The sequence below is a fragment of the Trachypithecus francoisi genome, unplaced genomic scaffold (assembly GCF_009764315.1).
Source record: "Trachypithecus francoisi isolate TF-2019V2 unplaced genomic scaffold, Tfra_2.0 Lachesis_group10, whole genome shotgun sequence".
NCBI classification, from domain to species: domain Eukaryota; kingdom Metazoa; phylum Chordata; class Mammalia; order Primates; family Cercopithecidae; genus Trachypithecus; species Trachypithecus francoisi.
The window spans coordinates 31,857,961-31,882,286 of record NW_022681455.1 but is presented as its reverse complement, the minus strand read 5'-3'; the positions used below and the strand labels follow the sequence as shown (position 1 = coordinate 31,882,286).

Below are 24,326 nucleotides of genomic sequence, written 5' to 3'. Positions count from 1 at the left end.
AGCCTCCTGAGTAGCTGGGGCTACAGGTGTGCGCTGCCACGCCCAGCTGAATTTTGTATTTTTAGTAGAGATGGGGTTTCACCATGTTGGCCAGGATGGTCTTGATCTCCTGACCTTGTGATCCACCCGCCTCGGCCTCCCAAAGTGCTGGGATTACAGGCATGAGCCACTGTGCCCAGCCACATTGGAAATTTTGAAATATACACTATTAACTATTTTCACCATGACATGCAATATATACCCCCCCCCAAAAAAAAACAAAAACACAAAAACAGGCAGGGCACAGTGGCTCACGCCTATAATCCCAGCACTTGGGGAGGAACAGACAAGGGGATCGCTTGAGCTGAAGAGTTCGAGACCAACCTGGGCAACACAGCAAGACTTGGTCTCTACAAAATGCAAAAAATTGGCCGAGCATGGTGGCACATACCTGTAGACCCAGCTACTCAGGAGGTTAAGGTGGGAGGATTGCTTGAACCCAGGAGTTTGAGACTACAGTGAGCTCTACTGTGCTCCAGCCTGGGTGACAGAGCAATATCCCGTTTCAAAAAAAAAAAAAAATACAACTCATTCCTCCTGTCTGATCTTGCACATCTCCCCATTTCCCCATCCCACAGCCCTTGCTAACCACCATTTTTTTTTTTTTTTTTTTGAGACGGAGTCGTGCTCTGTCGCCCAGGCTAGAGTGCAGTGGCCGGATCTCAGCTCACTGCAAGCTCTGCCTCCCGGGTTTACGCCATTCTCCTGCCTCAGCCTCCCGAGTAGCTGGGACTACAGGCGCCCACCACCTCACCCGGCTAGTTTTTTGTATTTTTTAGTAGAGACGGGGTTTCACCGTATTAGCCAGGATGGTCTTGATCTCCTGACCTCGTGATCCGCCCGTCTCGGCCTCCCAAAGTGCTGGGATTACAAGCTTGAGCCACCACGCCCGGCCGCCACCACTTCTTCTCTGAGTTCTACTGTTTAGATTCCACATACAAATGAATATGAGCCGAGGTCAGGAGATTGAAACCATCCTGGCTAACACGGTAAAACCCCGTCTCCACCAAAAGTACTAAAAATTAGCCAGGCGTGGTGGCACGCACCTGTAGTCCCAGTTACTCAGGAGGCTGAGGCAGAAGAATCGCTTGAACCTGGGAGGCGGAAGCCAAGATCGTGCCACTGCACTCCAGCCTGGGCGACAGAATGAGAGTAAGACTCCATCTCAAAAAACCAAAAAACAAAAGTGACCTTTTTTTTGGTGGACTCCGCTCACTAAGTGCAAGAGGGAGAGAGAACAACCATGATCCCCTCTCAGCACCATCCCTCCCTCCTCACTCCCGTTAACCCACCTCAACCACCCCTCCAACACCCTTTTGAAGCTGCCATCCCTACTTTTCCCTGAAACAAGCCCCACTCTAATCAAGACGGGCACCTGCAATTTCTCTTAAGGCCCACAATTAAGCCCTAACAAAAATATGCGTAGCCCTAACTCCTACACGTATAACTCTTCAGAAGTACTATCCTTTTCAGACTATAAAGATAGATGGAATTCAGACACTATCCCTCCCCAAATATCCATTATCTTCACATATAAACAGACAAGAACAAGTTTAACATTTTATTTTTCATATTTAAGTAAACAAATTATAAAAACATACATTCCCAACCTTTGTAGTGTTTTCTCAAAGCAAAAAGAGAAAAAAGAAAAAAAGAAAAAAAAAGGAAGAAAAAACTCGTACAGAAGGTGGCAGTGTTGATTCATTTAAAGGGAATGAAACACCCTTACAGTATCAACATTAAATGCAAAGAATTCTAATGAACATATTGGTTGTACTACAAAAATAATGAAGCCAGCTAATTACCATCAGGATACAACTTTACAAAGAAGTGAAGCAGCAAAGAGCTGAAGCAGAAATGACATAGGAAAACAGCAGCAAAGTCCTTGAGTCCAAACAGTCCACCTCAAAGACAAACATAATAAGGAACGAAGGTCCCTAATCCACCTCCTCAATGGTGGGGCCTGACCCAGACCCTCCCTTGGGACCCTGAGCCCCGAAGCCGCCAGGCCCGGGACCACCCGCACCCTGGTACAGTCCGCTGATGATGGGGTTACACACCTGCTCCAGCTCCTTCCTCTTGTGCTCAAACTCGTCCTTCTCGGCCAGGGTGTTGGCATCCAGCCACGAGATGACCTCTTGACACTTGTCCAGCACCTTCTTCTTGTCCGCCTCGCTGATCTTGCCCTTGAGCCCCTCATCCTCCACGGCGCTCTTCATGTTGAAGGCGTACGACTCCAGGGCGTTCTTGGCTGACACCCTCTCGCGCTGCACCTCGTCCTCCGCTTTGTACTTCTCTGCCTCCTGCACCATGCGCTCGATCTCCTCCTTGCTCAGGCGGCCCTTGTCGTTGGTGATGGTGATCTTGTTGGCCTTGCCGGTGCTCTTGTCCGTGGCCGTGACGTTGAGGATGCCGTTGGCATCGATGTCGAAGGTCACCTCGATCTGGGGCACGCCCCTGGGGGCCGGAGGGATGCCGCTCAGCTCGAAGCGCCCCAACAGATTGTTGTCCTTCGTCATGGCCCTCTCGCCCTCGTACACCTGGATCAGCACCCCGGGTTGGTTGTCCGAGTAGGTGGTGAAGATCTGCGTCTGCTTGGTGGGGATGGTGGAGTTGCGCTTGATCAGGGCAGTCATCACGCCTCCGGCCGTCTCCAGCCCCAGCGACAGGGGAGCCACGTCCAGCAGCAGCAGGTCCTGCACGTTCTCGGACTTGTCCCCCATCAGGATGGCCGCCTGCACAGCCGCCCCGTAGGCCACAGCCTCGTCGGGGTTGATGCTCTTGTTCAGGTCGCGCCCGTTGAAGAAGTCCTGCAACAGCTTCTGCACCTTGGGGATGCGGGTAGAGCCCCCGACCAGGACCAGGTCGTGGATCTGGGCCTTGTCCAGCTTGGCGTCGCGCAGAGCCTTCTCCACGGGCTCCAGGGTGCTTCGGAACAGGTCCGAGCACAGCTCCTCGAACCTCGCCTGGTGATGGACGTGTAGAAGTCGATGCCCTCAAACAGGGAGTCGATCTCCAGGCTGGCCTGGGTGCTGGACGACAGGGTCCTCTTGGCCCTCTCGCAGGCAGTGCGCAGCCGCCTCACGGCTCGCTTGTTCTGGCTGATGTCCTTCTTGTGTTTTCTCTTGAACTCCTCCACGAAGTGGTTCACCAGCCTGTTGTCAAAGTCCTCCCCACCCAGGTGGGTGTCCCCGGCCGTGGCTTTCACCTCGAAGATGCCGTCGTCGATCGTCAGGATGGACACGTCGAAGGTGCCCCCGCCCAAGTCAAAGATGAGCACGTTGCGCTCCCCTTGCCCGTTCTGTCCAGGCCGTAGGCGATGGCCGCCGCCGTGGGCTCGTTGATGATCCGCAGCACGTTGAGCCCCGCGATCACCCCCGCATCCTTGGTGGCCTGGCGCTGGGAGTCGTTGAAGTAGGCTGGCACCGTGATCACCGCGTTGGTCACCGGTAGCCCAGGTACGCCTCGGCGATCTCCTTCATCTTGGTCAGCACCATGGACGAGATCTCCTCGGGGTAGAATGCCTTGGTCTCCCCCTTGTAGCTCACCTGCACCTTGGGCTTGTCTCCGTCGTTGATCACTGGAAAGGCCAGTGCTTCATGTCCGACTGCACCACCGGGTCGCCGAACTTGCGGCCGATCAGCCGCTTCGCGTCAAACACGGTGTTCTGCGGGTTCAGCGCCACCTGGTTCTTGGCCGCATCCCCGATGAGCCGCTCGGTGTCTGTGAAAGCCACGTAGCTGGGGGTGGTGCGGTTGCCCTGGTCGTTGGCGATGATCTCCACCTTGCCGTGCTGGAACACCCCCACACAGGAGTAGGTGGTGCCCAGGTCGATGCCGATCGCCGCGGCTTTGGCCATGCCGGTGCCCTGCTGTCTGCTCCGCTCTGAGATTCGGGACTGGAAACGGCGGACGGGACCCGCGACAAGAGCTCAGTCCTCCGGAACGCAGGAAACTCAACGTGCTGGTGCCTGCAGCCGCACAGGTTCGCTCTGGGAAAGCCTTGGGACCGAGGGAGTCACTCTCATAAAACGAAGCCCACTCTCGCAATAGCTCCTGAGGCTGGCCGTTTTCCGGACCGCACGCCCCTCGGCGTTTATAAGCCGTCTCGGAGACCCGCCTTTTCCCTTCTGAGCCAATCACCGAGCTCGATGAGGCTGCCAGGTCGGGAATATTCCAGGGGTTTCGCCTCCCGTCCTGCCCCCCAGCCTTTCTTGGACCAATCAGAGGCCAGGGTGCCGCCCTCTGCTCCGAACTCTCCAGAGTCTTCTGGGATTCACTGGAGGGGACAGGGGCCCTGAGAGGAAGGGGGAGTGGCGGTGGGAAGGGCGTTGGTCTCCATGGCGATGCTGGCCGCTTGCCCTTCAGTAGGTAATTGACAGTAAGGGACCGCTCTGGGCTTGTAATTTCAGGGCGGTGCAAGATTGGTCGGATGACTTTGGAGACCACCAGAACCCGAAAGTTACCTTGCTTCTCGAAGGAGGCGGTGCATCGATGTGCCTAGGAGACTCTGATTGGACTGTGTCTGTGAAGGACGGGGCAGCTTTGGGTCCTTTCTCCAAGGCACCCAATGGCCTAGTCGGCCTGAGAAACGACCCGACTCTCCCGGATGTTTTTTCCATCTTAATGGGAAGAAGGAATGAGATAATGCAATATAGTTTTTGACATAATCTTTAACCTACAAGGATGGGACATCTGGGAGTAGGAGCCTTTATATTTTCACAAGCAAAGCAGTTGTGTAAACAGGTAGTTCTTAGCAAGACAGGGGCACCCATCCAAGGAGGAAAGGAGGCGCTGGTCGGGTAGTGGGAGGGGTGGGTCGGCCGCACCCCTGCCCCCGCCCTCAGCCGCTCCCCTCTGCTGCAACCAGGAGTTAGAAAACATTTTCCTTAGTATGTAGGCCGTCCTTAAGGCATTTTGGGTTCCTCCATTTCCCTCCCCATTCCTAGCTTGGGGTCCGGGACACCTCCTTTCTACTTTCTCCTCAATTCCTGTTTCACTCCAGGACAGTTTGTAGAACTAGGACCTCACAGTCCCAAATAAAATTTTCTGTCTGTCCCTGAAATCCCTAGGCTGTCCACCGTTTTTAGGTCAAATGTAACAAGATGGTGAGCCTGGGAGGGAGGTACAGGGGGTGTTTAGCCCTCTTTAACATCACATACTACAGCTGTTTGGCAGGTGGCCCTCTAAGCAAACTGTGGAGTGATGCTGGAAATCAGGAGGGGTTGGGAGCCAGGTTCTAGCTCCTCTAAAACCTCAGGTTATGTGTCTTAAGTTTGTTGTTTCCATTTTGAGACAGTCTGGCACTGTCGCCTAAGCTGGAGTGCAGTGGCGTGATCTCAGCTCACTGTAGCCTCCACCTCCCGGGTTCAAGCGAGTCTCCTACCTCAGCCTCTTGAGTAGCTAGGATTACAGGCGGGCGCCACCACGCCCGGCTAATTTTTGTATTTTTAGTAGAGACAGGGTTTCACCATGTTGGTCAGGCTGGTCTCGAACTCCTGACCTCCTGATCCACCTCGGCCTCCCAAAGTGCTAGGATTACAGGCGTGAGCCATCATTCCCGGCCAGTTGTTTTTGTTTGTTTGTTTTGAGACTGACTCTCACTCTGTCGCCCAGGCTGGAGTGCAGTGGTGAGATCTCTGCTCACTGCAACCTCTGTCCCTGGGGTTCAAATAGTTCTGCTGCCTCAGCCTCCCCAATAGCTGGAATTACAGGATGTGCCACCACTCCTGGCTAATTTTTGTATTTTTAATAGAGACGGGGTTTCGCCGTGTTGGCCAGGCTGAATGTGTCTTAAGTTTTTATCCTGGATTCCAACTTCCTGCGGATTCTCCTTCCTCCTGTTTGAAATACAATTGCATTTAGTAATTTACTTTCCCCCTTTTCTCCCCTTCATTCTTAGTGTGAATGCAAGACCGTTTTGTTAGGCATCTGAAAGGAAAATGTGAGGGGGTTGAAGCAATAGTACTGTGTTTACAACTTACCACAAAAAAAAAAAAAAGAAAAGAAAAGAAAAGAAAAGAAAAATAGTCTCATTGCCATGCCGACATTCCTTTTTTTTTTTTTTTTTTTTTTTTCTTTTTGAGACGGAGTCTCGGTCTGTCGCCCTGGCTGGAGTGCAGTGGCCGGATCTCGGCTGACTGCAACCTCCGCCTCCCGGGTTTACGCCATTCTCCTGCCTCAGCCTCCGGAGTAGCTGGGACTACAGGCGCCCGTCACCACGCCCGGCTAATTTTTTTTTGTATTTTTTTTAGTAGAGATGGGTTTTCACCGTGTTAGCCAGGATGTTCTCAATCTCCTGACCTCGTGATCCGCCCATCTCGGCCTCCCAAAGTGCTGGGATTACAGGCTTGAGCCACCGCGCCCGGCCATGCCGACATTCCTTGAGCACAAATGGAAAGAAGTTATTGATGAAGGGAATAATCCTGTTTTTAAACACTTTGCTCAGTTGGCATTTTTCATATGCACACCACACACACACACCTGTCCACTATCAAAACACCTCTTCCTGGAATTCAAGGGTATTCATTTGTTTATAATTCACTGATCTAAACTGATGTTGCAAATAAATTGCTTTAACAATCTGTGTGTGTCTGTATGTGCAGGTCGGTGATAACTTTCGCATTCAGCTTTAGCTCCCTAATGAATCACCTCTCTAAGCTAGTCAAACCGGTCAAACTTCAGGAATTTTCCCAAACATTTCTCTATAAAATGTCTGGCTGGGCGGGCGCGGTGGCTCAAGCCTGTAATCCCAGCACTTTGGGAGGCCGAAGCGGGCAGATCACCTGAGGTCAGAAGTTCGAGACCAGCCTGATCAACACGGAGAAACCCCATCTCTACTAAAAAATACAAAAAAAACTAGCCGGGCGACATGGCGGGCGCCTGTAGTCCCAGCTGCTTGGGAGGCTGAGGCAGGAGAATGGCGTAAACCCAGGAGGCGGAGCTTGCAGTGAGCTGAGACCCGGCCACTGCACTCCAGCCTGGGCGGCAGAGCAAGACTCCGTCTCAAAAAAAAAAAAAAAAAAAAAAAAAAAAATGTCTGGCTGGAGATTCTCCCAAACTTTCATCTTAGCTGCACAGTGTATCAACACTTCCAGAGACCCTTAACCTCACCCCTCCCTCTGGAAGCTTCCTCACCATCAACTGCTACTACTGGCAGGTCTGGATTCATTCCTTCCCTCCTTCCAAATCTACAATTTAAAATAGTTCTCCCAGGCCAGGCACAGTGGCTCACACCTGTAATCCCAGCACTTTGGGAGGCCGAAGCGGGCAGATCACCTGAGGTCAGAAGTTCGAGACCAGCCTGATCAACACGGAGAAACCCCATCTCTACTAAAAATATAAAAAAAAGAAAAAAAAAATTAGCTGGGCATGGTGGTGCATGCCTGTAATCCCAGCTACTTGGGAGGCTGAGGCAGGAGAATCACTTGAACTCAGGAGGCGAAGGTTGCAGTAAGCCGAGATCACGCCATTGCACTCTAGCCTGGGCAACAAAAGCAAAACTCCTTCTCAAAAATAAAATACTTAACTGATTCTGTTGAGAAACATAAAAGGGGGGGGGGTAAGAGAGGGGGAGAAAAAAACCCTCTCTATTGGCATGAAGCAAAGGGCATCACTGTCTCAAGTGCCTGGCAAATAGATGTGGTGTTTTTGTGGTGTTGCGGCCCCAAATCTTGGATGCTCTCTGGATAGCAGAAAAATCCAATAGAAATGCTGTTTTTCTTGAATCAGTCATACTAGTCAGAGTCTACAGTGCTATAGTTGACCTAGCTTTTAAGTGAAGCCTCTATGGACTAGACTGGAAACCCACACATCCATATTCTTTGTCCATTTCCTGACAAGGAGAGAGTCACCTGAATTTTCTTTCTTTCTTTTTTTTTTTTTTTTTTTGAGACAGAGTCTTGCTCTGTTGCCCAGGCTGGAGTGCAATGACACAGTCTCGGTTCACCGCAACCTCCACCTCCCAGGTTCAAGCGATTCTCCTGCCTCCGTCTCCTGAGTGGCTGGGATTAAAGGTGCACACCACCATGCCCGCCTAATTTTTGTATTTTCAGTAGAGACGGGGTTTTGACATGTTGGCCAGGCTGGTCTTGAACTCCTGACCTCAGGTGATCCGCCCGTCTGGGCCACCCAAAGTGCTGGGATTACAGGCGTGAGGCACCGCGCCCGCCTCTTATTTCCTTTTAGACTGGATGCTTCCCAAGGCAGAAATCCAGTCACAAGTTTAATTGCTGTCTAAGGTGAATACATAAGAACCCCAGGAGATTTTTCAGAACTTTAATGTGATTAATTTCAGAATTAGGTTTTTACTGGATTCTGTGTTTGGAAGGATCAGAGCTCAGATTCCCCAAACTGAAAGCTGGATCAGGTGGTTTCAAAGGGAAAAGAGAACTGAAGAGGGAGTGCCAAGAACATAACTGCTACAGCAGTGTGGGGTAAGAGAGCTTTCTTCAGGCTGACTCTGCAGGGTGTTTTCCTTCCTTCTCCCTCTCCTTTTTATAGTTCCTCAAACAGTAGTTGTCTTAATTTTGTTCATTTTAAAAGATGGTATAGACTGGGAGCGATGGCTCACGCATATAATCCCAGCACTTTGGGAGGCCGAGGTGGGTGGATCACCTGAGGTCAGGAGTTCGAGACCAGCCTGGCCAACATGGCAAAACCCCGTCTCTACTAAAAAACACAAAAATTAGCCAGACGTGGTGGCACACATCTGTAATCCCAGCTACTCAGGAGCTGAGGCAGGATAATCACTTGAACCCAGGAGGTAGAGGTTGCAGTGAGCTGAGATCACTGCACTCCAGTCTGGGTGACAGAGCAAGACTCTGTCTCAAAAAAATAATAATAAATAAAAAAAAACAAGATGGTATAATTTTAAGTTCATCCAGACAAAAGCAAAAGAGTTAATTGATATGAAATCTAGAGGTAGGCATTCTTTTTTTTTTTTTTTTGAGACGGAGTCTCGCTCTGTCGCCCAGGCTGGAGTGCAGTGGCTGGATCTCAGCTCACTGCAAGCTCCACCTCCGGGGTTTACGCCATTCTCCTGCCTCAGCCTCCCGAGTAGCTGGGACTACAGGCGCCCGCCACCTCGCCCGGCTAGTTTTTTGTATTTTTTTTTAGTAGAGACGGGGTTTCACCGTGTTAGCCAGGATGGTCTCGACCTCCTGACCTCGTGATCCGCCCATCTCGGCCTCCCAAAGTGCTGGGATTACAGGCTTGAGCCACCGCGCCCGGCCGAGGTAGGCATTCTTAACTGAATGAATGACATATGCTTCAATGACAAAGAGAACCCTGGCCATTTCCAGCAGCATGGAAAGAAAAAATCTGGGAAGGGAAAATCCTGGATTTGCATCTGCGCTCTACTTCTTTGGTGAGGCTGTTTTTCTTTTCAACTAGGAAGTACTTGTAAGTTGACTAAACAACACAAGTTTCGACGTGTTCATCTCTAAAACAGCATTAACAATATCTGGACTGGGTGTGGTGGCTCACGTCGGTAATCCCAGTGCTTTAGGAAGCCAAGGCAGGCACTTGAACTCAGAAGTCCAAGATCAGTCTGGGCAACATAGTGGGTGGGACACCATCTCTAACCAAAAACTTTTAAAAGTTAGCTGGGAGTGGTGGCAGGTGCCTGTAGTCCCAGCTACTTGGGAGGCTGAGGTAGGAGGCTCGTTTGACCACAAGAGGTCAAGGCTGCAGTGAGCTATGATCACACCACTGCACTCCAGCCTGGGAGACAGAGATCCTCTCTGAAATTTAAAAAAAATAAAAATTCCCTACATGATCAAAGAAAATATTATCTTCTCCCTCCTTTTACTGGGGATCCCATATTCTCAGATGTGACTCCTAGTCATTCTTATTTAGATGTTTAAAAGTTGGGGACCATTAGTAGGACTACAGCTGCTTTCAGCTTAATGTAAAAACTGTCCTAAGATCTGCAGGCACAGGCCATTCAGTCAAACCTTTTCATTTTCAAAGAGAGCACCAAGGATCAAAGAAGTTCAGTGGCTTGATCTGGTTACCCAGAGGACAGGTTACAGAACTGGTGATTGGACCCACACGTTCTCACACTCATTTTGTACTCCTTCCCACACTGGCTTATCAACCTAACTGGGTTTTGTTTGCTTTTAATTTTGTGGTTAGACCTAATTGTTGTATTCTCTAAAAAGGAAAACAAATGAACACAGTGCTGGGCTCTGCGAGCATTAAGGGCACCTTAGGTTTGTGATCAGCCAGGGACTCCCTTCCTGGCTGCTGCTCCGCTCTTCGGACTCACGACCATGGCCCCTACAAGCTCTTGCCTTCCCCACCTTCCAGCTCTCCCAGCCCTGCTTCTCCTTTCTGATAGAACAGATTGCTCAGGCAAAAAGAGGGGAAAGGAGGGGGAGCCCCGTTACTATGGCAAAGTTGGCATACAGTTCACAGAATCTTCTGGACGTTAAATATAGAGTCCTGACTAACCTTGATGTTTTAGGACCGCTTGGCGAGGGGAGGGAGAGAGACTTGGGTGGCGCAGTTTGTTGGGCAGTGTCCCTAAGAATGACACAGCAGTTCTCGCCTTGAAGGTCAGAAAACTCTAGAAACTTTGGGCAGAGCCAACCACAGGGGAGCCTCAGCCAAATCCGAGGAAGGGCGGGGGAGCGCTGTGGGGAGGAAGAAAAGGCTGGGCCGCTGGGGCCTGAGGGCGGGGCTGGCTTCGGGGCTGCCTGTCCCACTCCTGCGTTTTCCGATGGTTTTTTTTTTTTTTCCAAAAAGGGATTAAAGGAGGAAAGAAAGAAGGACCTTTCGAGTTTCTCTCATACTAGGTAACTTACAAGACGAAAATATTGGAGAGTTTTGTAACTTTCATGCAACCAAATCAGATGCATTGGGTGGCCAGAGGCGAGAAGAGAAGGTCCCCACGGCCCGCGGCCAGCGCGCACCCGTCTGCGCGGGGACGCGCGACTGATGGGAAAGGAGTGGGGGACGCAGTCGGTTGGCTTTTGCCTACCGCCAGCTCAGCGCCCCGTTCTAGTCCCTCGCCCCGTGAGGCATCAAGAGAATAAGAAAATTAGACCCTCAGGAGTGATTCTCGGTTGCTGGGCTCCTCCGCAGTCCGAACCTGTGAACCTGGTCCAGCCCGTCTCTGGTGCCCTCCCTTCTAATTTTTTTTTCAACTTTTTTTTGAGACAGGGTCTCCCAGGCTGGAGTGCAGTGGTACAATCATGGCTCACTGCAGCCTCCATCTCCCAGGCTCAAGGGATCCTCCCGCCTCAGCCTCCTGGGTAGCTTGTTCTCCAGGTCCGCGCCACCACGCCCTGCTCCTTTCTCTTCTCCAATTATTGATCGGGCTGGACATGGGCCAGCGGGGTGGGGCGGGTTTAACCCGGTGTCTGGAATGCTCCGCTGCCCTACCCCTCAAACATCCCTTTAAATAGTGGTGCTAGGAAAGGACGAGGGCCCGGTGGGCTTACTCCCTCTGGCTGAACTGCACCTGATAGATACCTCAGGGACGTTTCCCAAGGGGACGGATTTAGATCAGTTAGCGGGAGGAATGGTGGCTGTCACAATTTTTTATATTCACGTAAGGATCGCCCCCTCAGAAATCGCCAATATTGTCCCCCCAAAGTAACCTCATTTCCTCTTTTAGCCTAAAGCCGTATTATTTCTGCCCACTTCTCTCACATCTATAAAATACTGTAGTTAATTTTTTGTTTTGGTACCTTTTTCGTCTTTTGAGGATGACAAGAACTCTAAAGGCCAGGAGTAACAATAAGTGTATATGTTACAAAGTAAAATCCTGGGTTCAAAGGCCATATAAAATCAAATTTATTATCATAGCCTGCTGCCTTCTGAGGCCTGGTATAGGAAGGCAGGAGGTGACTGGAATCGAGAAGATATCTGTATTAGTTTTTCCACACCTGCAGTTATTTTTCCTGTTGCACTTTTCCTCCCTCAAAGTTCCTCTGCTCCTGAAAACATCACTTCGTTTATGGATGGCGCCGCATTCTCTTTGCTAATTCCACAGCTCCCTCAACCTCTTTTCTTGAGGTTACAAAGTGAATATTTCAAGGTACAGTACTCTGTGCTAGGGTATGCAGGCAAACAATAATTTGTATATATTTCTTGTTAAAACACCTACTAATAAGCTTGATTGATAGGGCCATAGGAACTCCCTTATTGCCTCCATTCAATGTTATGTCTGATGATTTCTCTACTGTTTCAACAAAGGCATTTGGTAGGTCCTTCTCAATCGCCACCCTTTTCCAACTACCCTTTTCCCCACCCCATGCCACAGTAGTGGTAGTTGCTCCTGGCTTACAGTCACTATAGGGTCTGCAGATCAGAGTCACAAATGCTACTGCAGCTCTGAAGGGGAGAGGAGGTCCTATAGCAAAAGCATATTCCCATAAAGATTGATTTACATTGTGGCCAGAGTCCACAGTACTACAGTTTAACTACCGTAAGAGATAAGTGTTCCTCTATAGGCTGGCCTGGAAACCTAACCATTTCATAGTTATTTTCTATTTCCAAACTTCCAAAGCAAGGTCTACCTGTATGTGTCATTTCCCATAACACTGGATTTTCTTCATAACAAGTATTTAGTGAATGGTTTGATGGGCTTTGAGGTACACATAAGCTCATAAAGTGCTTTAATGCAAATATTGATACAATTGATTTTTTTCTTTTATTTTTCTTTTTTTCTTTTTCAGAGACGGTCTCACTCTGTTGCTCAGGCTGGAGTACAGTGGTGCAGTCATGGCTCAGTGCAGCCTTGACCTTTACAATGTTATGCTACCGTCAACTCTATCTGGTTCCAAAACATTTTCATTGCCCTTAGATACTATTTATTTTTTCATTGAGACGGAGTTTCGCTCATTGTCCAGGCTGGAGTGCAATAGCACCATCTTGGCTCACTGCAACATCCGCCTCCTGGGTTCAAGCGATTCTCCTGCCTCCGCCTCCCAAGTTGCTGGGATTATAGGTGCCCGCCACCACGCCCAGCTACTTTTTTGTATTTTTAGTAGAAACGGGGTTTCACCCTGTTGGCCAGGCTGGTCTCAAACTCTTGACCTGAGATGATCCACCCGCCTCGGCCTCCCAAAGTGCTGGGATTACAGGCATGAGCCACTGCGCCCAGCTGACACAATTTATTTTTATTTTTTGACATGGAGTTTCGCTCTGTCACCCAGACTGGAGTGCAGTGGCGCAATCTCAGCTCACTGAAACCTCTGCCTTCCAAGTTCAAGCGATTCACCTGCCTCAGCCTCCCGAATAGCTGGGATTCCAGGTGCCCACCATCGTGCCTAATTTTTTACTTTTAGTGGAGCAGGAGCAGGAGCAGGAGCAGGAGCAGGGGGCGGGGGAGGGGGCATCCTCACCATGTTGGCCAGGCTGGTCTCAAACTCCTGACCTCAGGTGATCTGCCTGCCTCGGTCTCCCAAAGTGATGGGATTACAGGCATGAGCCACCATACCCGGCCAGATACAATTTATTTTTAAAGGGGCTCACGCCAGGAGCTTTAAAGATTGTAGTGGGCGTTTTCCAACAAGGAGGGAATTACTTCTGGAATGCTAGCAGCTGGGGCATGAAGCATCTCCAAGGGAAAGTGCATGGGAGTGAAGTCTGTATGTAGGTCTTCCTGGCTCGGGTGCTCACTGGGGTACTTAAATTGTAGGTGATAACTGCTAAGAATGTGACATTTCTATTTCAGTATGCTTTCAGTCATAAGAGAAGCATCAGCCAAACCCTTCCATTTTAAAAGATGACAACTAAAGCACATGTGCATAACTCAGCAAGCCAGTGCATGTACCCCTATTTTTTCACTTTGAAATGTAGGACACTCCTTCCATTCCGTGTTGAATCTAGATTAAATATCAAGTGCATAAGCTTATTAGGTGTACCTACAGGAGGTAGGAGCACTGGCCTCCCATCTAACTGCATCCTCTCTGACCACTTTTGCAGAAACATCCCCCACCCCACCCCACCTCTTTTGAGACCAATCTTACACAAACACCAATTTGAGGCTACCATCCCAGGTGTTAAACTTTTTCTGTACCCTCAGGCTAAACACCCAATCAGCATCAACAAGCTTTACTATTTTTTTTAACTTCTTTTTTTTTTTTTTTTGTGAGTCTCACTGTGACGCCCAGGCTAGAGTGCAATGGCGTGATCTCGGCTCACTGCTACCACTGCTTCCTGGGTTCAAGCGATTCTCCTGCCTCAGCCTCCCTGGGACAACAGGCATGCACCACCACACCTGGCTAATTTTTGTGTTTTTAGTAGAGGCAGGGTTTCACCACATTGGCCAGGTTGGTCTGGAACTCCTGACCTCAAGTGATCCACCCACCTCAGCCTCCCAAAGTGCTGGGATTACAGGCTTGAGCCACCACGCCCGGCCAGAATTAAGAAGCTTTACTGGAGCATACCATTTGTCTAACACAAATGGATCACATTACAATAGCCACACTTCTCTAATATGTGCCCTTACTGGAGGCAAAAATGCCATTCCATTTTAGACGCTATGAGAAAGACAACCTATGCAGACCCTACTGACCCCCAAATAAAAGAAAAAAAGGCATCACTTGAATTTTAAAGTTTATTTACTTTGAAGTAACTAACTTAAAAAAATGGCCTGAGTTCAGTGTATTACAAAGAAGAAATGGTCATAAGATGGCAGTATAAATGCATCTCTACACGTAGAGACCGGAAAAAAAGCAAGTTCAGAATTTCACCAAAAAAGTTACATTCAGTACTTCACCAAAAAACTTGAACATTGCAAACACAGGAAACTGAGAAATGACAAACAGAAATATTAGGAAATACAAAGTCTTGAGGCGCCAAAACAAAAACGGTAATCTTGGGAAGGCTTCCTAATCTACCTCCTCAATGGTGGGGCCTGACCCAGACCCTCCCTTGGGACCCTGAGCCCCGAAGCCGCCAGGCCCGGGACCACCCGCACCCTGGTACAGTCCGCTGATGATGGGGTTACACACCTGCTCCAGCTCCTTCCTCTTGTGCTCAAACTCGTCCTTCTCGGCCAGGGTGTTGGCATCCAGCCACGAGATGACCTCTTGACACTTGTCCAGCACCTTCTTCTTGTCCGCCTCGCTGATCTTGCCCTTGAGCCCCTCATCCTCCACGGCGCTCTTCATGTTGAAGGCGTACGACTCCAGGGCGTTCTTGGCTGACACCCTCTCGCGCTGCACCTCGTCCTCCGCTTTGTACTTCTCCGCCTCCTGCACCATGCGCTCGATCTCCTCCTTGCTCAGGCGGCCCTTGTCGTTGGTGATGGTGATCTTGTTGGCCTTGCCGGTGCTCTTGTCCGTGGCCGTGACGTTCAGGATGCCGTTGGCATCGATGTCGAAGGTCACCTCGATCTGGGGCACGCCCCTGGGGGCCGGAGGGATGCCGCTCAGCTCGAAGCGCCCCAACAGATTGTTGTCTTTCGTCATGGCCCTCTCGCCCTCGTACACCTGGATCAGCACCCGGGTTGGTTGTCGGAGTAGGTGGTGAAGATCTGCGTCTGCTTGGTGGGGATGGTGGAGTTGCGCTTGATCAGGGCAGTCATCACGCCTCCGGCCGTCTCCAGCCCCAGCGACAGGGGAGCCACGTCCAGCAGCAGCAGGTCCTGCACGTTCTCGGACTTGTCCCCCATCAGGATGGCCGCCTGCACAGCCGCCCCGTAGGCCACAGCCTCGTCGGGGTTGATGCTCTTGTTCAGGTCGCGCCCGTTGAAGAAGTCCTGCAACAGCTTCTGCACCTTGGGGATGCGGGTAGAGCCCCCGACCAGGACCAGGTCGTGGATCTGGGCCTTGTCCAGCTTGGCGTCGCGCAGAGCCTTCTCCACGGGCTCCAGGGTGCTTCGGAACAGGTCCGAGCACAGCTCCTCGAACCTCGCCCTGGTGATGGACGTGTAGAAGTCGATGCCCTCAAACAGGGAGTCGATCTCCAGGCTGGCCTGGGTGCTGGACGACAGGGTCCTCTTGGCCCTCTCGCAGGCAGTGCGCAGCCGCCTCACGGCTCGCTTGTTCTGGCTGATGTCCTTCTTGTGTTTTCTCTTGAACTCCTCCACGAAGTGGTTCACCAGCCTGTTGTCAAAGTCCTCCCCACCCAGGTGGGTGTCCCCGGCCGTGGCTTTCACCTCGAAGATGCCGTCGTCGATCGTCAGGATGGACACGTCGAAGGTGCCCCCGCCCAAGTCAAAGATGAGCACGTTGCGCTCCCCCTTGCCCGTTCTGTCCAGGCCGTAGGCGATGGCCGCCGCCGTGGGCTCGTTGATGATCCGCAGCACGTTGAGCCCCGCGATCACCCCCGCATCCTTGGTGGCCTGGCGCTGGGAGTCGTTGAAGTAGGCCGGCACGGTGATCACCGCGTTGGTCACCGGGTAGCCCAGGTACGCCTCGGCGATCTCCTTCATCTTGGTCAGCACCATGGACGAGATCTCCTCGGGGTAGAATGCCTTGGTCTCCCCCTTGTAGCTCACCTGCACCTTGGGCTTGTCTCCGTCGTTGATCACCTGGAAAGGCCAGTGCTTCATGTCCGACTGCACCACCGGGTCGCCGAACTTGCGGCCGATCAGCCGCTTCGCGTCAAACACGGTGTTCTGCGGGTTCAGCGCCACCTGGTTCTTGGCCGCATCCCCGATGAGCCGCTCGGTGTCTGTGAAAGCCACGTAGCTGGGGGTGGTGCGGTTGCCCTGGTCGTTGGCGATGATCTCCACCTTGCCGTGCTGGAACACCCCCACACAGGAGTAGGTCGTGCCCAGGTCGATGCCGATCGCCGCGGCTTTGGCCATGCCGGTGCCTTGCTGCCTGCTCCGCTCCGAGATTCGGGGCTGGGGGCTGGAAACGGCGGACGGGATCCGCAACAAGAGCTCAGTCCTCCGGAAGGCAGGAAACTCAACTGGCGCTGGTGCCTGCAGCCGTACAGGTTAGCTCTGGAAAGGCAGAGATCTCCCGCAGCAGCTCCTGAGGCTGGCCGTTTTCCGGACCGCGCGCCCCTCGGCGTTTATAAGCGGTCTCGGAGACCCGCCTTTTCTCTTCTGAGCCAATCACCGAGCTCGATGAGGCTGCCAGGTCGGGAATATTCCAGGGGTTTCGCCTCCCGTCCTGCCGCCCAGCCTTCCTTGGACCAATCAGAGGCCAGGGTGCCGCCCTCTGCTCAGAACTCTCCAGAGTCTTCTGGGATTCACTGGAGGGGACGGGGCCCTGAGAGAAAGGGGGAGTGGCGGTGGGAAGGGTATTGGTCTCCATGGCGATGCTGGCCGCCTCCGCTTCAGCGCCTAATTGACAGGAAGGGTCGGCGCTGGGCTTTTAATTGTGGGGGCTCCCGCAGTTGTGGGCAGGGGGATGGTGCGGGGAGCGGGTGACGCGCGTCCAGGGGAGGGTGGGGGCGTTTGTGTTGACACCGCCTGGGCACGTTACAATGGAGACACTGTCTCTGACCTCATGGGCCAGTTTGGAAAAAGATGACTGAGTTGGAGCCCGCTCAAATTTGCAGGGAGGGACGGGGTGGGGGGCGGGGGGACGCCGGTTGTGCAGTTTTATATTGAGGGAGCCCCCACCTACTCGCCGGGGCTCCATAATCTGAACGTTTCCAAACTGAAGCGAAGGAGTCGGGAGACTAGGTGAGCCAGTTAGGGATCTGATTGATTGTGAACCTGGAAGGCCCAGTAGGTCCTTGTTTGGGAAAGTAGTGGAAAGTTCCCTAGTTGGTTTAAGCCTGAGGTATGTGGGCGTTGGCTGATCCGGGTAGGAGGAGCACTTGGGGAAAGCTAAGATGGCTCCAGATTGATTGGTCAGAGCAGCCAGAATGGGGGAGGTGGGAAAAGGGGGAGGCCGGGAAGGAAGCGGAGTAATTGGGAGGCGGGGGAAGGGAGTGCGGCCGGGTGGGGACGTGGGGAGGCGGGGTGAGGGGGAGGCGGGGTGAGGGGGAGGCGGGGGAGGGGGAGGCGGGGTGAGGGGGAGGGGGGTGAGGGGGAGGCGGGGTGAGGGGGAGGCGGGGTGAGGGGGAGGCGGGGTGAGGGGGAGGCGGGGTGAGGGGGAGGCGGGGTGGGGGAGGCGGGGTGAGGGGGAGGCGGGGTGAGGGGGAGGCGGGGTGAGGGGGAGGCGGGGTGAGGGGGAGGCGGGGTGAGGGGGAGGCGGGGTGAGGGGGAGGCGAGTTCGGCCTAGGAATCTGAGGTGTGGAGAGGGGTAGACCCTAAACCGTTTATTTTATTTTTATTTATTTATTTATTTTTTGAGAGGGAGTCTCGCTCTGTCGCCCAGGCTGGAGTGCAGTGGCACGATCTTGGCTCACTGCAAGCTTCGCCTTCCGAGTTCTCGCCATTCTCCTGCCTCAGTCTCCGGGGTAGCTGGGACTGTAGGCGCCCGCCACCACGCCCGGCTAATTGCTCCGCCTCCCGGATTCAAGCTCTTCTCCTGCCTCAGCCTCCGGAGTAGCTGGAACTACAGGCGCCCGCCACCACGCCCGGCTAATTTTTTCTTTTTTTAGTAGAGACGGGGTTTCACGTGTTAGCCAGGATGGTCTCTATCTGCTGACCTCGTAATGCGCCCTCCTGGGCCTCCCAAAGTGCTGGGATTACAGGCGTAAGCCACCGCGCCCGGCCCTTAAACCCTTTATTGATTAGTTATTGACTCCAGAAAACGGGGGTTTTCTTTAGGAGACGGATAGAGATACTGTCTGGAGCGCAAGTCTTTTGAGAAAACTCCAGGGCTTGTGGATTTCTAGCAGTCATCTTCAGGCTGACTGGAATTTACTGCCTATGAACCTCTAGTTGAGAATAGTATCCCCGGAAGGCAGCAGAACTCAAGTGTGGAGGCTGATGTCTGTTGAAGAGACCAGAATGTACACTACTCTTGGGTCATAAAGAGACAGAGTCCCACAATAAAATACATCACAGACATAGGAACAGGACAGTAGAATTAGGTCACTTGGGAAATTGAAAACAATATACAGCTACTTGCTTCCAAACTCCTTTGAGTAGCCGAGAATACTTTACCCTGTCCAAAAAGCACTCTGCCATGACAGTAGCGTCTCCATGTATTTGTATAGGCTTGTTCATAGCAACATTATTCTGTAACCTATGTCCGTCGAGAGATGGATAAGCCAAATGTGGTATATATAGGCCGGGTGCGGTGGCTCACGCCTGTAATCCCAGAACTTCGGGAGACCGAGGCGGGTGGATCATTTAAGGTTAGGAGTTTGAGACCAGCCTGGCCAACATGGTGAAACTCTGTTTGTACTAAAAATACAAAAATTATTGGAGTGTGGCAGTGCATGCCTGTAGTCCCAGCTCCTCGGGAGGCTGAGGCAGGAGAATTAGCTTGAACCCAGGAGGTGGAGGTTGCAGTGAGTCAAGATCGCACCACTGCACTCCAGCCTGGGCAACAGAGTGAGACTGTGTCTCAAAACAAAAACAAAAATAAAGTTGTATATAAATATTGTGAATATTACTCAGCCTTAGGAAGGAAATTCTGACATGTTACAACATGGATGAAACCTGTGCACATAAGCTAAGTGAAATAAGCAAAGTCACAAAAGGACAAATACTGTATAATTCCACTTATATAAAGTTACAAGAGTAGTCAAATTCATAGAGATAGAAAAAAGAGGTCAGGTGCCTTGGCTCGAGCCTATAATCCCAACACTTGGTAACTTGGAGGTGGGAGGAGGTTTCCTCGAGCCCAGGAGTGAGAAACTAGCTTGGGCAACATAGGAAGACCCTGTCTCTACAAAAAAATACAAAATTAACTGGGTGTGGTGGCATTCACCTGTGGTCCCAGCTACTTGGGAGGCTGAGACAAAAGGATCCCATGAGCCTGGGAGGTCAAGACTGCAGTGAACCATGATCACACCACTGCAGTGCAGCCTGTGTGACAAAATGAGACCCTGTCTCTAAAAAAAATGACAAAAAAGACTGGTAGTTACCAGGGGCTACAGGGAAGGGAAAGTGGGAGTTGCTTAATGAGTATACAGTTTCACTTTTGTGAGATGAACAGAATTGGAAATCGGTTGACCGATTTCTTTTTTTTTTTTTTTTTTTTTTTTTTGTTGAGACGGAGTCTCACTCTGTCGCCCAGGCTGGAGTGCAGTGGCCGGATCTCAGCTCACTGCAAGCTCCGCCTCCCGGGTTTACACCATTCTCCTGCCTCAGCCTCCCGAGTAGCTGGGACTACAGGCGCCCGCCACCTCGCCCGGCTAGTTTTTTGTATTTTTAGTAGAGACAGGGTTTCACTGTGTTAGCCAGGATGGTCTCGATCTCCTGACCTCGTGATCCGCCCGTCTCGGCCTCCCAAAGTGCTGGGATTACAGGCTTGAGCCACCGCGCCCGGCCCAGTTGACCAATTTCAATCACCACTGTGATTGAACTCACTACCAAACTCTACACTTAAAAATGGTTAAGATGGTACAATTTGTGTGTATTTTACCACAATAAAAAATAAAAAATAGGCTGGACGAGATGTTCACTCCGGTAATCCCAGTACTTGGGGAGGCTGAGGCTGAAGGATCATTTGAGCCCATGAGTTTGAGACCAGCCTAAGCAACATAGACCGCATCTGTACACAAAATTTAAAAAGTAGCCAGGCAGAGGGCTGGTCACGGTGGCTCACACCTGTAATCCCAGCACTTTGGGAGGCCGAGGCGGGCAGATCACCTGAGGTCAGAAGTTCAAGACCAGCCTGGCCAACATAGTGAAACCATGAAACCCCATCTCTACTAAAAATACAAAAATTAGCCAGGCGTGGTGGCACCCCCATAATCCCAGCCACTTGGGAAGCTGAGACAGGAGAATTGCTTGAACTCAGGAGGTGGAGGTTGCAGTGAGCCTAGATCATGCCACTGCAGTCCAGCCTGGATGACAAAGTGAGACTCCGTCTAAAAAAAAAAAAAAAAATTAGCCAGGCATGATGTCTCCAGTTACTCTGGAGGCTGAGGCAGGAAGACTGCTGGAGCCCAGGAGATCAAAGCTGCAGTGAGCTATGACTGTGCCTCTGCACTCCAACCTGGGTGACAGAGGAAGACCCTGTCTCAAAAAAATAAATAACATTGAAAAGCATTCTGCCAAAACAGTATCTCATTCTTTCTCCATAGGCCTCAGAGAACTATGGCTACTGCCAAGGGGATCGCCATAGGCATTGACCTGGGCACCACCTACTCCTGTGTGGGGGTGTTCCAGCACGGCAAGGTGGAGATCATCGCCAACGACCAGGGTAACCGCACCACCCCCAGCTACGTGGCCTTCACAGACACCGAGCGGCTCATCGGGGATGCGGCCAAGAACCAGGTAGCCATGAATCCCCAGAACACTGTTTTTGATGCCAAACGTCTGATCGGCAGGAAATTTAATGATCCTGTTGTGCAATCAGATATGAAACTTTGGCCTTTTCAAGTGATTAATGAAGGAGGCAAGCCCAAAGTGCTTGTGTCCTACAAAGGGGAGAATAAAGCTTTCTACCCTGAGGAAATCTCTTCGATGGTACTGACTAAGATGAAAGAGACTGCTGAGGCGTTTTTGGGCCACCCTGTCACCAATGCAGTGATTACCGTGCCAGCCTATTTCAATGACTCTCAACGTCAGGCTACTAAGGATGCAGGTGTGATTGCTGGACTTAATGTGCTAAGAATCATCAATGAGCCCACAGCTGCTGCCATTGCCTATGGTTTAGATAAAGGAGGTCGAGGAGAACGACATGTCCTGATTTTTGATCTGGGTGGAGGCACATTTGATGTGTCAATTCTGACCATAGATGACGGGATTTTTGAGGTAAAGGCCACTGCTGGGGACACTCACCTGGGTGGGGAGGACTTTGACAACAGGCTTGTGAGCCACTTCGTGGAGGAGTTCAAGAGGAAGCACAAGAAGGACATCAGCCAGAACAAGCGAGCCGTGAGGCGGCTGCGCACCGCCTGCGAGAGGGCCAAGAGGACCCTGTCATCCAGCACCCAGGCCAACCTAGAAATTGATTCACTTTATGAAGGCATTGACTTCTACACATCCATCACCAGAGCTCGATTTGAAGAGTTGTGTGCAGACCTTTTTAGGGGTACCCTGGAGCCTGTAGAAAAAGCACTTCGGGATGCCAAGATGGATAAGGCTAAAATCCATGACATTGTTTTAGTAGGGGGCTCCACCCGCATCCCCAAGGTGCAGCGGCTGCTTCAGGACTACTTTAATGGACGTGATCTCAACAAGAGCATCAACCCTGATGAGGCAGTAGCATATGGGGCTGCGGTACAGGCGGCCATCCTGATGGGGGACAAGTCTGAGAAGGTGCAGGACCTGCTGCTGCTGGACGTGGCTCCCCTGTCGCTGGGGCTGGAGACGGCCGGGGGTGTGATGACTGCCCTGATCAAGCGTAACTCCACCATCCCCACCAAGCAGACGCAGATCTTCACCACCTACTCCGACAACCAACCCGGGGTGCTGATCCAGGTATACGAAGGTGAGAGGGCCATGACAAAGGACAACAACCTGCTGGGGCGCTTTGACCTGACTGGAATCCCTCCAGCACCCAGGGGAGTTCCTCAGATCGAGGTGACGTTTGACATTGATGCCAATGGTATTCTCAATGTCACAGCCATGGACAAGAGCACAGGCAAGGCCAACAAGATCACCATCACCAATGACAAGGGCCGCCTGAGCAAGGAGGAGATTGAGCGCATGGTTCTGGATGCTGAGAAATATAAAGCTGAAGATGAGGTCCAGAGGGAGAAAATTGCTGCAAAGAATGCCTTAGAATCCTACGCTTTTAACATGAAGAGTGTTGTGAGTGATGAAGGTTTGAAGGGCAAGATCAGTGAGTCTGATAAAAAGAAAATACTGGATAAATGCAATGAACTTCTTTCATGGCTGGAGGCCAATCAACTGGCAGAGAAAGATGAGTTTGATCATAAGAGAACAGAATTGGAGCAGATGTGTAACCCCATCATCACAAAACTCTACCAGGGAGGATGCACTGGGCCTGCCTGTGGAACAGGGTATGTGCCTGGAAGGCCTGCCACAGGCCCCACAATTGAAGAAGTAGATTAATTCTTTTTGGAACTGAAGCATCCTAGGATGCCTCTACGTATATTTCATTCCCCTCATCTTCAAACATCATTATTATTCTTGACCAGACCTGAACCTAAGTTACCATCCCTTGGGAATTCTGGAGGAGAAGTCTCATGCACCACCTATCACACTCCCTCATATCCTGTTTCTGACTCTGGAATGGACTCAGGAAAACTAGGCCCCTCTTTAAACCATGTGATGTGTTTGAATGTCTGTTATTTCCAGCCACCCTAACATTCTTCTTCCTGTGTGGATGCTTATTTGTCAATCAGTAAATTTGTTCCTAAAGGAAATTACTTGTGGTATTTAGGCTGTGAATGTACCTCGAAGGGGAGAGTTCATGGAGAGAGCATGTGTTCTCTGATTGTGAGCTCACTGTGAATGATTAAATTGGTAAGGGTAAAGTATTTGAATTTTCATGAACTCATCGGGGTTTTTTTTTTTTCTTTTGAGATGGAGTCTCGCCCTCTCGCCCAGGCTGGAGTGCAGTGGTACAATCTAGGCTCACTGCAAGCTCTGCTTCCCGGGTTCACGCCATTCTCCTGCCTCAGCCTCCCGAGTAGCTGGGACTGCAGGCGTCCACCACCATGTCCGGCTAATTTTTTGTATTGTTTTAGTAGAGACGGGATTTCACCATGTTAGCCAGGATGGTCTCAATCTCCTGACCTCAGGATCTGCCCGCCTTGGCCTCCCAAAGTGCTGGGATTACAGGCGTGAGCCACCGCGCCCAGCCCATGAACTCATTGTTTCAATCAGCACATAATTTTTGATCCTCAGACACCTTTAGCACAGATGGAACAGATTGTAAACTATAACTGCTTTTAATCAGCTACAGGCTGGTTTTGGTGTTCAGGACTCAGCTTGGGGTGGAGGGACAAATCCTGCTTGATGTCCTGATGTATAGCTAAGGTCCAGGAGGTTCAGCATCTGTGCACTCACAGAGTTCATTGTTTACATTCATTATATGGAGAAAATATTTCTTTTCTTTCTTTCCTCTTTTTTTTGGAGACAGAGTTTCGCTCTTGTCGCCCAAGCTGGAGTGCGATGGCACGACCTTGGCTCACTGCAACCTTCGCCTCCTGTATTCAAGCAATTATTCTGCCTCAGCCTCCTGAATAGCTGGGATTACAGGCGCTCACCACCACACTCGGCTAATGTTTGTGTTTTTAGTAGAGACAGGATTTCACCATGGTGACCAGGCTGTTCTGAACTCCTGACCTAGGTGATACACCCACCTCAGCCTCCCAAAGTGCTGGGAT

At 51.3% G+C, this 24,326-nt stretch overlaps 2 protein-coding genes and 1 pseudogene across 5 annotated transcripts; 1 reads left to right on the top strand and 2 right to left on the bottom strand.

The window, feature by feature from the left end:
• Nucleotides 1-1,586: 1,586 nt before the first annotated feature.
• On the bottom strand, nt 1,587-4,655 carry LOC117086962 (annotated as a pseudogene). The gene has a single exon (XR_004438633.1). The product of XR_004438633.1 is annotated as a heat shock 70 kDa protein 1A-like (transcript).
• Nucleotides 1,587-16,912, bottom strand: HSPA1A (heat shock protein family A (Hsp70) member 1A). Its single transcript, XM_033216663.1, is given in 3 exon segments — nt 1,587-1,985; nt 14,894-15,498; nt 15,501-16,912. Coding segments are annotated over 3 exon segments (1,923 nt in total). The 5' UTR covers nt 16,810-16,912; the 3' UTR covers nt 1,587-1,976.
• On the top strand, nt 10,819-23,474 carry HSPA1L (heat shock protein family A (Hsp70) member 1 like). Of its 3 annotated transcripts, none has more exons than XM_033216667.1 (2): nt 10,819-10,837; nt 21,108-23,474. In XM_033216667.1, exon 2 carries the CDS (start codon nt 21,121-21,123, stop codon nt 23,044-23,046), a length of 1,926 nt encoding a protein of 641 aa, XP_033072558.1. In that variant the 5' UTR covers nt 10,819-10,837; nt 21,108-21,120; the 3' UTR covers nt 23,047-23,474. The 3 variants fall into 3 exon arrangements, with proteins under 3 accessions (XP_033072558.1, XP_033072557.1, XP_033072556.1); XM_033216666.1 differs by lacking the exon at nt 10,819-10,837 and adding an exon at nt 17,138-17,311; XM_033216665.1 differs by lacking the exon at nt 10,819-10,837 and adding an exon at nt 17,140-17,640.
• The last annotated feature ends 852 nt before the right edge of the window (nt 23,475-24,326 follow it).

Excerpts from the sequence above, each read along its gene's own strand:
- HSPA1L (XM_033216667.1), top strand. The coding sequence starts at position 21,121 with ATGGCTACTGCCAAGGGGATCGCCATAGGCATTGACCTGGGCACCACC.